Source organism: Lolium perenne, chromosome 3 (genome assembly GCF_019359855.2).
Source record: "Lolium perenne isolate Kyuss_39 chromosome 3, Kyuss_2.0, whole genome shotgun sequence".
NCBI lineage: Eukaryota > Viridiplantae > Streptophyta > Magnoliopsida > Poales > Poaceae > Lolium > Lolium perenne.
The window spans coordinates 170,475,136-170,489,134 of NC_067246.2; the positions used below are offsets into that span (position 1 = coordinate 170,475,136).

Consider the following 13,999-nt stretch of genomic DNA (forward strand, 5'->3'; position numbering starts at 1 on the left):
TGTTGGCTATCTCATCTTGAGCATTTGATGGGTCTCCTCTTCCATGTTGGTTTGGGCGTGGATGATTGCGGAGATCATTCTTAGGTTGAGCTTGATGACCTTGGTCTTGAGCATCAATGTATGACTCGCGATGAGGTGCCGGGTCCATGTTGTGGAGGACGTTGTCGTGGGGTTGGTCGTCACGCCCATGGTGGGCATGTCGATCAAGTTGATGGCGGTCATGGTGTAGCGCTTCTTCTTGTTGAGGGCGTTCATGTGGACGAGCATGTCGATGAATATCTCCTCGCCTTGAGTTGGAGCGTGAGTCTTCATGGAGATCATGTGGTCGACTAAGTCGGTGAAGGTCTCCTCGCCTTGAGTTGGAGCTTGATGACGTATGACGATCATGGGAGTAGTAATCTTGTGACGAGCTTGAGGATGATGAACTAGAGCGGTGTCGATGGTGGTGACCCAAGTTGTTGATGGCGCGCTCGAGGCTATCCATGCGCCGCTCCATGTTCGCATCATTGGCTGCTATTTGGCCATTCAAGTTGTCCGTGGATTCTCGAAGGAGGGTCATATCTTGGTTGACGATGGTGAAGTTGTGAGCCACTTCTTCATATTGCTCATTGATGCGCGTCTCTAACAAGGCGATTTTCTCCTTGAATTCTTGGTGTTGAGTCCATAGGTTGTGCTGGATCACCAACCTTTCGTTGTTGTGGAGGACTCCGTCTTTCCTTGCTTGTTCTCCGTTCCTATCCATGATATAAAGGCAAGAGCTAGGTGGTAGATGTTAGTGGAAGAAACGACCTTCAAGTCTCACCTTGGAGTGATGGAATTGGGTCAACTAATGAAACCAAGAGAAAAACCAATTTGTGTTGGGGTACACACGCAAAAAAACACGCAAAAGCTGGCAAATATGGTGGTAGGTGAGCATGGTGGAAAGCCTAACGATGAATCTGAAATCGAGTGTTGTTTTCAAGAGTGGGTGAAATCCAAAAATAAAATGTCAAAGCGATGATCACTATAAACATGGAAAATATGTGGAACTCACACACGAGATGAGCGGGGTTAGTGCGACCAAGGAATGAGCGGAAAAACACGATGGTGTACAAAGACCGGCTCGGTGTCACACTAACACAAGAAGAGATCAAAGCTTCGGTTGCAAAATGAGAGACAACAAGATTCACACGCGGCCACTCTTCTCTTTTCTCTCTTTTGCTTAAAAACTTTTTACTCTTTTGTATATGGTGGCACTTGCACTCGTTTGCTCTTTTTGTGATTTTCCGGCTTTTGTCACACTATAATGGTGTTAGCCTAGCTTTTTCTATGTTTCCACATGAGTGTTTGCTTATAAGATTTACTCCACACTACACACACAACCTCACAATCGGGGCCACGTGCAATGTCTCGCAACACTTGATAAGCAATGCTCGATAGGATAGGTCGCAAAAGGAAGAGGGGCTACAAGGCAATGCAAGTTATACCTAGATGGTTTGTAGGCGGTGATGATCACACAACTTGCAAGGATGGTGGTGGACGAAAATGTACGTTTGCTAGTTCGGGGTGCCGAGGTTGTCGTCGTTTGCTTCGGAGCTGCGTGTTAGTATTACAAACAAAGGCACTCAAACCAGAACAACAAACACAAGTTAAAATGGAGATGAAAATGGGAACGTGCTCTTCTTGCCAGGGGCGGCAGTGCCAGCCCAACTCGGCGGTAGTGTTGGTGCAAGCTTCCAGGGGCGGTAGTGCCGACCTTTTGCGGCGGCAGTGCCGCTGGCCGATGAACTGGTCGGGTTGTTCTTGAGCAATTTCGTCCCAAACTCGATGGAAAAGAAAATTTTGCGGCTAAAAAGTGGGGGAAATAGTAGATCAACACTAGGAACACGAAATCTTTGGACCAAAACCACTCAAAACTCTACCAAATCACAAATCCATCAAGAGGAAAATTAGGGCTATTTTGTGGGGATTTCGAATTTCTTCTAGAGATGAAATTCGGGGTGGTGGGGGTCAAAATCGTGGCAACCAAGATCTACTGATACCATTTGATGAGACCTTAGGTCTAGGGATGGCCCAAATACCATGAATTTGACCAAGTAGGTGGATGAAGAGGGATGGCGAAGAGGAAGAACACACACAAATCCAACCCAAACACACACACACACACCCAACACAAACCAATTATACTCTCTTGGTAGGTTAGACCAAGCCAATAGAATCACTTCTTGGAAAGACTCTTAAGTAGAATCCAAGAAGAGAGAGATTGGTGATGGAGATCCACACTAGAACTTGGATGAAAGAGGGGTAGCCCTAGAATCATCCATGAAGAGTATGAAATCCTCAAGAGTGCCTTGATACAAAGAACATTGGTTCTAGGGAGACAAAGCTCAAGTCTAATCTCAAATCTTGTCTAACCCTAATCTAGGTGAGGGAATAGATACATATAGTCCATATTCGAAGTGAGGGCAATTTGGTAATTGGGCACAAATAAGCAGGGCCACAGATGGGCAGATGAACGGTTCAGATAGGGCGTTGACTTGTTGGGGCGGTAGTGCCGGCCTTCACGGGCGGCAATGCCGGCCTAGTCATCGAGTTGGGGGTAGGGGCAGTAGTGCCGCTTCCCGGGGCGGCAGTGCTGATGGCACTGGCGGTAGTGCCGTGCTGCCTGGGTGGCTGGGCTGGTCCTTGGCGTCCTGCAGTAGACATGTGTATTGACATTGTCCTTCTTCCACCTCGTGGTCCTTTCCTGAGCGCTCTCCCATGTCTTCTTCCCTAGGTTCGTACCTTATCACACAAAGAGTTTCAGAATGAAGTAGCAAACCATTCAAGGGTGTGTCGAGGTCGAGTGTAGAGAGGATTGAATTCACCTTGTCATGTAGAGCTTTCACTTGCGCTCGAGTCATTGGTCCACTTGGGGGACTAGTTGGCCTTGGTGTAGTTTCGTCCTTGGGCGGGGCTACAACATTTGGCTATCCCTGATTTGGGGTATGTTAACCTCTTTTTCTAGCTTCTTGGATCAAGAGATACACAAATGATGATGGCAAAATGTGGAAAGCTATTGTGGATCGATGCTAAGTATGACACTAGCCCCCCTAATATTTTCTGTAGCAAAAACACTAGCTCTTCTCATTTCGGGAAAGGAGTTATGTGGGTTGTACAGAGTGTCTAGTTTGGTTACAGTTGGAAAATAGGGGATGGACTGAAAGTTAGATTATGGAAAGACACCTGGTGTGGCACTTCCCCTCTGGCTGTCCAATTTTTCACTATTTTCGTCCTTTGTAATGAGCAAGGTAGAACCATACAACACATCTGAGATGGTTCTACCTTCAAGCTTACCTTTAGGAGAAAATTTCCCCCAACTCTCATGAAACAATGGTATGAGGTGGAAGCCATTGCTTAAAGCATTCACTTCTCTCATGAGCCCGATGCCCTTATTTGGCAATATGAGAGTAAATGGGAATACTCAACTCCATCTCTGTATGCCGTTATTAACTTTGGTGGAATTACCCATATCTTTATTCCTGATGTTTGGAATCTTCACATTCCTCCAAGAGTGCACATTTTCCTTTGGCTTTTATCTCAAAACAAACTAATGACTAGAGATAAACTGAAAAAAGGAAGTTAAACAAAGATGAATGCTGCATTTTCTGCACCGAAAATGAATTTTTGGATCGTCTTTTGTATAGTTGCTAAGCAGATTTGGAAAACCTCCTTATTTTCCATAAATATTGGAGATTATTATCGCTCTTGACAAATTTAGGGTAGCTAATAAGAAACATCAAATTTTAAATTCAGTTTGTGCTCCTCCTCTCTGGTGCATTTTTAATGGCCAACCTTGGGTTAATCTGAACGAGATCCTGAGAATGATCCTGAACTTGGTGAAGAGCTGGAAGCTCATCTTCGGGGAAGGAATGGGATCATAAGTAGACCAATTCCGTGGCTATCTCTTGGAGTCCTTTTGTCAAGACTTCCGCCTGGTGGGGGGTGGGGGTGGGGGGGTAAGCTACCCTTGCCAATGGTGGTCTGGCAATTGTGACCGAAGCTCCTCGCATGCGGCCAAGCGCGCGGCAATGCAAGGGAGCTAATGCACACCCACCTCGAGCCAGGATGCCTCTTCGGCTTTGTCACCGCCACACTAAAGCTCTCTCTAGTTCCCCCGTCCGTCTAGCCGGTGGATGTACCTCTTGGCTTTGTAATAAAAAAAACATTTACGGCTCTTCGTTTTGTTTTTTTTTCTTTTGCACCTCCCAGACATGTGTGTGTTATATGTTGGAAACCTGAACTACCGTCACTGAGGTTTCGTTGTTATCAATGGAACCGGGGATGTCGATCCTTGTTGACCTAAAAAAGATGACCGGGAAGGTGGTTGGGAAAATCGATTCATGAAGCAAACCATCAATCCGAGCGGGCGGCGACAGCGAAGCGCAGGATGGGGAGAGATTAACTTCATCGTGGCTCTCCCTTTTTTCGTCGAAATGTGCAAGATGAAGCTTATCCTTAGCTTGGCTCCTCACGTCGAGCTCAGAGTCTTGAGAACGCAGTTTTCGTATTTCGATTTCAGAAGAGCATGTAACTATATCCTTAGAGCATGTCTAACATGCCCCGTATAACCCATCCACCCCGTAAAATTCCGGCGGGATACGGGGCAGGCGCGATATGGGCCGTCTAGCAGGCCCTGTATTCGGGCCGGCCCGTTTCAGCGGAATACGGGGCCTAGGAAATCGGCCCCGTCGCCCCCTACCTATACTGGGCGCATGTGCGAGTGAGGGGTTCGCAACCCTAGCTCCGCCGTGCGCCGCCGCCTCCTCCATCCTGCTCCGGCGAGAAATTACTCGCTCCCCCACGCCGCATTCCACCCCATTTTCCGCATGGACTCCGGCCGCCGCAGTACCGCGTCGCCGGCGAGCGGATCGAAGCGATCCCGCTCGCTGGACACCGTTGAGGAGGCGTGGCGGCTCAAGTGCAAGCGATCCGCCGTCGGGAGCCGCCGTGCGGCGTGCCGGTACGCCGGCGCGCTGTACGTGCCAGATTTGCTCCGGGAGTATGCCGCGGGTGGGCGGTGGTACCGATAAGACCCGCCGCTCAAGCCGATGAGCGGCGGAGCCTTCGAGAAGTGGCTCGCCGAGTGGCAGCGCGACCGCGCGTCCAAGGCGGCATGGGCGGCGACCATCGGCAGCACCAGCGGTGGAGGAAGCGGAGGCGGCGAGGAGGAAGAGGAGGCGGCAGAGGAGGAGGCGGCCTTCCGGCGTGCGGTGGCCGAATCCGAGGCGGATGCCGCCGAGAAAGCTCTGGCGGAGGCAGAGGAGGAGGCGGCGGCCATCGCCGCCGTCCGGGAGTTCGAGGCGCGGGAGGCGCAGGAGGAGGCGGCCTCCATCGCGTTCATCCCCTACGTCATCCTTGAAGAGTAGATGTAGGATAGATGTAGTATGATATGTAGTATGATCGCAATGTATGTATGATCCGTAGTATGATCAAGGGATTTCTATTTTCGTGCCCCTGCTTCGTTAGTTGTACTCAGTTTTCCCCAGCTCGTTAGTTTTTCCTCAGCTTTCCCCTCCCTCTAGTTTGAAACCCCTCGAAGACGCGGGTTGCCGTCAGGTTAGAGGCCTTACCGTTACCGTTAATCTGACGGGTGGGGCTGCACAGAGGTGGGGCAGCATAGAGAGCAGTTCCTCTCTGACCGTCTCGTGCTGACGGGTAGCCATCCATCTACCGCTGACGCGTGGGCCGTTTTATTTCCTGATTGTATACGCGGTGCTGCCAATGACAAATGGGGCCGCTCTATGGGGCTGCCGCAGCCAATGACCAGTGGGTCGTCTATTTATTTATAGAAAATTATATTGCCGCTCTGTGGGGCCTCCGCAGCCAATGACCGCTGTGGCAGGTGACTATTTTCGCAGCTTAATCTAAAGTGACTCTTATGCTAAACATTGTGCATCCCGACGTTGACCTAGCAGTGGCGGCGATCATAGCCGTTCTGACCATGCCGATATCGACATCGGCATCGGCATCGTTTGGAGGATGTGGTGCTCGAATAATAGTGGAAATGCGATATTATCTTTTACATGCATAATATATAGAAAATAGTTAGATCTCTAAATCGATGCATATGAAGCTACATATATATTCTTGGTCATAATCCCCTTATCTAAAGGGGATGGATGCATGGCTTCACGTCGTCGTCTCTTTCATCGTCAGTATCTTCGTCGTCCGAGTAGTAGTACTTCCTGCACATTGTTCCGTCGAACACCTTCACTGTGAGCACATCATCGCCTTCATATTTGAAGTGTACGAAGCAGCCGAAATCCACACCGTGCGCGATGGCGAAATTCTCCCAGCCCTTGTCGAGGTACATCCGGCCTTGGCCGTCAAATAGGACCTCCACGGTCCAGAGACGAGGACCACAGTCAGCTGCTCGCAGATACACCTTAGTTGACTCCTGGCCGTCAAGATAGTCCGCAAACTTTTTTGGGAGAGCCTGCAAAGAGATCGAGCGCCGATCGTTTGAAATTAAAGGTTTTTTAGAACATGCCCATAATTAATCACATGCATCATATATGTGGGAACGCGTACGTACCTTCTTGACCAAAGGGTCTTCATTGACGACAATGAAGAACTCCTCTATGATCAATGGAAGTGTTGACGGTGGTGGTGGCAATGATGATGATCCACTTCCCCTTCCCCTTCCCATTCCCCTTCCGGTCCGCGTCCGAGACGTGGAAGCCATGGTAATGGATCAAGTATATGTGAACGAAGAAGAGAGAGGTAGAACCTATTGACACAAGGGATGGCCGTGTGGGTGTTTATAAGGGAGAGATGACCGTTGTAGGGGTTTACACAATAAAATAAGGAGGAGGTGAACGTTGGTGGGGGTTTACACAATAAATTAAGGAGGAGATGACCGTTGTGGGGGTTTACACAATAAATTATGGAGGAGACGACCGTTGTGGGGGTATATATCTCAACAAAAAAGTAATGCGGACTATCTTGACGGAAATGGAACTTCGTGATATAGTTTATCATTTTACCGTGAAAAGTAATGCCTAAAATAAATGGTAATTCGTGATAGTTTATCATTTACCGTAATGGCTACAACAAATCATTGATGGTTTATCATTTTTTGCGTGAAAAGTAATGGCTACAAGAAATGGGTGATGGTGTATCATTTTTTGCGTGAAAAGTAATGGCTACAACAAAACCGGTGATGGTATATCGTTTTTTGCGTGAAAAGTAATGGCTACAAGAAATGGGTGATGGTGTATCATTTTTTGCATGAAAAGTAATGTCTACAACAAAATCGGTGATGGTTTATCGTTTTTTTGCGTGAAAAGTAATGGCTACAAGAAATGGGTGATGGTGTATCATTTTGCGTGAAAAGTAATGGCTACAACAAAATCGGTGATGGTTTATCGTTTTTTGCGTGAAAAGTAATGGCTACAAGAAATGGGTGATGGTATATCATTTTTTGCGTGAAAAGTAATGGCTACAACAAAATCGGTGATGATTTATCATTTTTTGCGTGAAAAGTAATGGCTACAACAAATCGGTGATGGTTTATCATTTTTTTGCGTGAAAAGTAATGGCTACAACAAATCGGTGATGGTTTATCATTTTTTGCGTGAAACGTAATGCCTAAAAAGAGTTTATAATTTAGCTCGTGAAAAATAATGCAGAAAACCAAACTTTGCGTGAAGCTAACCGACGACAGAGAGAGAGAGAGAGGGTGGTGGCCCCGACCAGAGAGAGAGATAGGGGTCCTGCCCGTTAGATCATACGATCAACGGTCGGCGGGCACGATCCGCGTGACATGGGCTAGACCAATCAGGGCAATGTTGGGCGTCTGTGAGAGTTTGTGAAGGGAGAGGGCAAAACTGAGTAGTATCAAGAAACCAAGGGCAAGTGAGTAGTAAACAGACTAAGGGATTCAAATATGAGATTTAAAAAATGGAAAATGCGTGTTCTGTATAATGAAACCCATCTTGGCCTACCTAAAACTATTTTCAATACAAATCTACATGAGTGTGAAAATTATGGCCTCATTCAGACAAAGTATGTTTTGGGGAAAGCTGTTTTGGGTAGGGCTTATTATGGAAAACCATGCACCTTCATAGCTACTAGGTGATTTGAGAAGTGGCAATTTGTGGTGAAACTTGATTTATCTATGATTTGAGAAGTGGCAATTTGTGGTAAAGACTCAATGAGTAAGTGCCACTCTTTTTCGGAATTTTTTGCACATTAAATAACTCATTTAACTAGTTAATCCCATTTGTTGACTCTCTGTTGACCAGCCACTTGAGGGTAAAACTGAGTATATTGCACTAGCCAGTATTAGCACTCAAGGAGAAAACTGAGCACACAAAAAATGCTAGTATATGACTCGAGGGTATACCTGAGTATATCTAAATTTCCAGGGTTAGACCCGAGGACGCGTGTTGCGGTGCAGAAGTGGAAGACGTGCCATTGTTGACGCGTGTCGCGGTGCAGACGTGCAAATAGTGGACGTGTAGGACGCGGGTCGCATTTAGGACGCATAAGCCCCTCCTTCCCTCCCTCTGCACACAGTCGTCTCATTCTCACTCACGCACGAAACCACCCCTCTCACGTCCCATCAACTTCTCCAAATCGGAAAAACCCCAACCGCCCTACGCACGCTACCCTGCCGGCGATGGAGAAGAAGAATGCGCCGGTGGCCGTCGCCTCCGAGCCCGTCGCCGCCGAGCCCGTCGCCGCCGAGGGCGGCGCATCCAAGCGCGGCGCCTCCGTGAACTGGGCCTCTCTCTCGGCTGATGGACCACTTCACAAGATCGGCGAATGCTTACTGGCGAACGAGGAGTACGCCGACACCTACTCTGCTATGAGGCAAGTCTGTAGAAATTGGCGCTCAGGTTTGCCTGAGCCCGACGTGCACATGGACGAATGGATCATGCTAGACCACGCCCTTCCACGCGTCGCTGAGTTCACCTTCCTCCAACTCGGCACATCACGCTCCGTCACCATAGATCTATCAGAAGTTCATACAAGGTTCAAATTCCTCCATATCAACCTTTTTATTTTCAATCTTAAACATCTTAGTGCTGAATGTTATCTTCATCTATATATTTTAGATACTACTTCGTCGGCTTTTGCCGTGGCTTCATCGTGCTTGCCCAGAAGAACCCGCCGCACAAGATACGGCTTCTGAACCCACTCACAAAGGCATCGAACACTATGTTTGAGGCGCAGATGCCATCTGTTTTTCTGAATTCAGTCGCTGTAATAAAATCCCCGACTATGGTCTTCGTTGCCGCACAATTCCCGCCGGAAATTGGTTGGGTCGATGAGAGCACTCCAACTAAGGATATATATGAAGATTGGGGAGAAGAAATATTTTCGATCGAGAACCATTGTCTGCATTGCATTACCCCATTCAATGGTGAACTGTATGCAATAGCTGCGGACAATTTTGAGTCCGGAAGAATAGTGTGCACCAATGTACAGTTGCAGCAGCGCGCGAGCACTGTCAAGATGGAGACACTAATTTCATTTCCAGAACTTGGAAATGAGAAGTTCTACCTTGTGAAGTCGGATGGTGATCTGCTGCTTGTGTTGTTGGTCAACCGAGCTTTGGCGGGCAAACCATTGGTGTACCGTGTGGACACTCAGAGCCGCTCTCTCCATCCGGTCAGTAACATTGGCAGTAATGCCTTCTTCGTGAATTATATCCGGTCTATCTCCGTCGACACTAGAGTGCACCCGACACTTCGACCTGGCTGCATCTACTACACGGATTTGGGTTATATCAGAGAGTACTCTCATGATACGAAGGCATGGGATGAGTGGCCACTACGTGTGGATAGAATAGGAAACTACGGTATGAAAAATGAACACAGGCCATACCGTCTGGAGGATGTATTGGCCGCACACTGCAGACGGAACGAGTTCAATGAATATTTCCTTGGGGTAATGCACGAATGGAGCGACGAAGAAATATATGAGGAGGAATGAAGAACAAATTCATTCATCCTGGGGTATCCTAATCTTCTTGTTGTCCATACATTGCGTGCGTCTTGTATATTTTTCAGCTTAGTTTATCGTGAACATTAACAACGTTATTGGCTGCTTTTGGCTGCTGTATGCAGTTTATGTATTATACTTAGTTTTCTGATTATGCTGTTGTGAATTTATCATATACTAGCTTCTAGATTTGCTGCCATATTGGGCAAAAAACAAGGGCCAAAAGGCATAAATAACCCCAGAGATTTGCTACTAGATTTGCTGCCATATTGAAGAAAGACAGAAATAGAAGCTTCTCTAGATTTGATACTAATTTGGTGAAAAAGACAGAGAGAGAAAGAGGGGAAAAGGTGCTCTTAAAAATGTCAATTTGGGCCGAGAGAGACAAAACCCAGCTCCTGCTCACGTGCAACCAAACGCTTCTCATCCTGTCCCACGCGGTCCCTTTCTACCAGCCCCACGCGACGCGGTCCCACACGACGCGGCCCCACAGACGACGCGGCGCAACACGTCAGCACAGAACGTCCAAATAAACGGATTCCTTCCGTCTGAGCTCCTTCTGGCGGGTTTCAGACATAGGCTTGGGGAAAACTGAGGAAAACCTAAGGGGCTGGGGAAAACTGAGTACAACTAACGACCCGAGGGCACGAAAATAGAAATCCCTATGATCAATGAAGATGAACTTCCCGGGGTTTTTATTTTTGAAAATACGGGGCGAAATACGGGGTCTGCTAGACGGAATGGCTCTTCCGTTAGCAGTTTTTCGATATGGGGCGAAATGCGAGCGTTATACGGCGCAGCGAAATACGGGGCCTGTTAGACATGCTCTTATATTTACAGGCTGAGCTAGCTGCCACATCATTTGAGAAGCATGTAATCATCATCTTTATTTACATCCTCTTCGTCGCCGTGGCAATCCTGGTCGACGACATCAGACTCTAAGGCGCCGCAGAGCATTCCGCCGGAGCGTGGGAAGTAGATGAGCGCGACGGGGAGGGTGCAGAGGAGGCTCGTGAGGCCGGTGAAGGAGATGGCCTCCTCCACCGTGTATCTTGAGCTGCTGAAGAAGAGCCGATTGGTGATGATGGCGCCAACCGCGCCGCCGCTTGCCGTCATGCCGGACACCACGCCCATCGATCTGCATCATAATATCGCTTAATTCATCAATCAAATGTAAATAGGCGCTCAACACAGCAGTTGATTTCTCGGGTAAATTACGTCCAATTTAATTGAAGTCTTAAATTACGCCGTTTCAAAGTTTCAACCTGCCTGCAGCTTACTTTTTTTTTGTGTGTGAGCAAGAAAAACATACATATACTGTATACTACTATACTACAGTAGCTGGTGCACATGGGCACCAGTGATCTCGTTTTTAAAAAAAATTAAAAATAATAGTTTTGAGTTGTAAAAAAATTTGGAAAAAATCCACACATAGTCAATGATGTATCCCACAAACGGGCAAAAAATCAATTTCAAACACTTAATATTTTGAGCTACACAAAAATGACAAAATTGTAGATCTGAGTAGTCATTTTCAAATCTCCAAAACATATCAGAATTTATCATTTTTGTCCAGGTCAAAATAAAAAGAATTTTGAATTGGGATTTTCCATGATTGTGGGATGTATCATTGGTAATCTACAGAATTATTTTCATAATTTTTAATAACTTGTAAAAACATTTTTCAATTTTTTTAACTGAGCGAGAGCACTAGAGCTCGTGTGCTAAAAGCACTTTTCGGTTATATTCAGTATACATGACAAGAAAGTACTCCTAGCAACTGGTTGATTGCCTACCCTCCACATGCATTGTAGATCTCGTCAGTGGCCAAGCATGACCAGCATTACTGATGACCAGGTATATGCACCACAGCTTACGCAACCAACATCAACATGGCGCGTCGCTCTCTGACCAATTAAACGATTTCAACTAATTTTTTCAAGGAATCTTCGCGCGTTTCTTTCTTTGAAAAAATGGAAGAAAGAAACGTAGCGTCAGCGATACTATGCAACTACACGGGGATTCTGTTTTAGATTCTTTTAGATGCAACGAAAGGTTGTGGTCGGCGAGAATCCTAGTGGTTACCCAGCCAAGTGTGACGTCGCCACCTTTCATCTCACGCTAGCTAGCTATCAGCTTCAGCTTAGGTTTACGGCATCGTCCAATTAAATTGTGGGAGAAAAAAAATGTGAATTACCTCTTGGAGACGAAGGGAACGATGCCGAAGGTGAGCCCGGACGCGGCCTGCACGAACGCCCCGCACGCCACCATGACCGCCATGGTCGCCGCCAGAGACGGCGCCTCGGCGGCGCCCATCCTGCCGACCAGAACGCAGAGCAGCGCGCCGGTGCTTTGCACGGCCCAGAGCGCCCATAGCCTCCCGCGCATCCCGAAACGCTTTCCAACCTCGTCGGACGCCACCCCTCCCGCCGGCCGCGCCACGGTGTTCATGACGCCGAAGCACGCCGCGGCGGCGCCCGCGGCCTCCATAGGCAGCTGGAAGCGCTTCCTGAAGAAGTCGGCGGCCACGTTTTCCATGATGAGCTCCACGCCGTAGCAGTAGCCGTAGGTGAGCAGCAGCACCCACGCCCGGTAATCGCAGACGCCCCCTCGCACCACCTTCCAGAAGCCCTGCTTGTTTCCTCCTTTGTCCCCGCCGCCACCGCCAGCAGCGCAGCCGCGCGGCAGGTCGTAGGGGAAGGCGAGGACGGCGAGGCCGGTGGCGATGAGCATGGCGCAGGGGATGAGGTAGGCCACGCGCCACGCGACGGTGATGGGCACGCCGAGGCGCAGCACGATGTAGTCGTAGGCGAGCGGCATGGCGATCTGCGTGGCGGCGCTGCCGACGTTGGCCCAGCCCGCGGCCACGGCGTTGGCGAGGCCGACGGCGGAGGGCGCGAAGATGCGGGACATCCAGTGCTGGTTGGCGACGAAGTTGGAGAGCGAGAGCCCCGCGCAGAAGCGGAGCGCGACGAAGCCCGCGGGCGAGGACGCGTACACGGCGGCCAGCGCGAGGGCGAGCGCGCAGACGAGGCTGGCGACCCCGGACGCGCGGCGCGGGCCGAGGAGGTCGCAGGCAGGGCCCATGGCGAGGCGCCCGACGAGCGCGGCGGCGAGGGAGGCGACGGCGGCGGAGGAGGCGTCGGACGGAGCGAGCACGAGTGCCGGGCGCAGCGCAGGGAGGATGGGCGGCGCGGCGAAGGCGGCAAAGAAGCAGGCGAAGAGGGAGAGCCAGGCGAGGTGGAAGGCCTGCGTGTGCGGCCGCGACAGCGCAAGAGGCCGCAGCTCCGTGGCGCGGCCCTCTGCGTCGACGCCGTCGACCGGCCAGTCGCCGTACCAGTACTGTTCTTGGTGTACCTCCTCGTCCTTCCCCATGGTGACCATGACGTACCTGCGCTGCGGTTAGACCGAGGCAAATGATCTATCGGTGAGCGTGTGATCGATGGATCTGTGGACTCAAGCTCGGCCTCTAGTTGTAGTACTAGGCTGCTGCTAGCTAGCCAATGAGGCGATTGGTTTAGATTTTAGTGAGAGCGTGTGGCTTAAATACCGGGAAGGAAGGAGAGGCCACGACGCGACGTGAAGGTGGGTGGCGAAATGGAATGCATGCAGGGCGCCGCATGCACGACGAGAGGCTCCCGGGCGGCTCCAAGAGGGAGGCGAGGGCGATCATTCACGTCGCAGTCACTCTAAAGCTTAGAGCATCCCCGCTCTCCCCATGCCCAAATCCGGACGAAACAACCGCCGGATTGGACGAAAATAAGTCGTGGGGAGTACCGTATTTCCAGTCGTCCACCCGGAGTTCGGCGGATAGAGTTTAAATTCAAACAAATCGCCGTCCCGCGCTACAAGTACGGCCAGTTGATCGGCAAAAGGAGTAAAAGGATCAGCCACAGATCGGCGATCGGAGGGAAATTACACGGAGACAGGCTCGTCGGCAGTCCCGGCCGGCACGGCGGTGTCCGACGGACCAGTTTCCTCACACGTCGTGGCCGAAGCGGCTGCGGCGGCCGACGATGAAGCAGCG

The 13,999-nt window shown here is 49.6% G+C and overlaps 1 protein-coding gene across 1 annotated transcript; it reads right to left on the bottom strand.

Moving 5' to 3' along the window:
* Window positions 1–10,759: 10,759 nt before the first annotated feature.
* LOC127342643 (probable high-affinity nitrate transporter 2.4) lies at window positions 10,760–13,499 on the bottom strand. The gene is made up of 2 exons (XM_051368631.2): window positions 12,170–13,499; window positions 10,760–11,110 (listed from the first exon to the last, which is right to left on the bottom strand). Exons 1-2 carry the CDS (start codon window positions 13,354–13,356, stop codon window positions 10,831–10,833), a joined length of 1,467 nt encoding a protein of 488 aa, XP_051224591.1. The 5' UTR covers window positions 13,357–13,499; the 3' UTR covers window positions 10,760–10,830.
* Window positions 13,500–13,999: the final 500 nt, after the last annotated feature.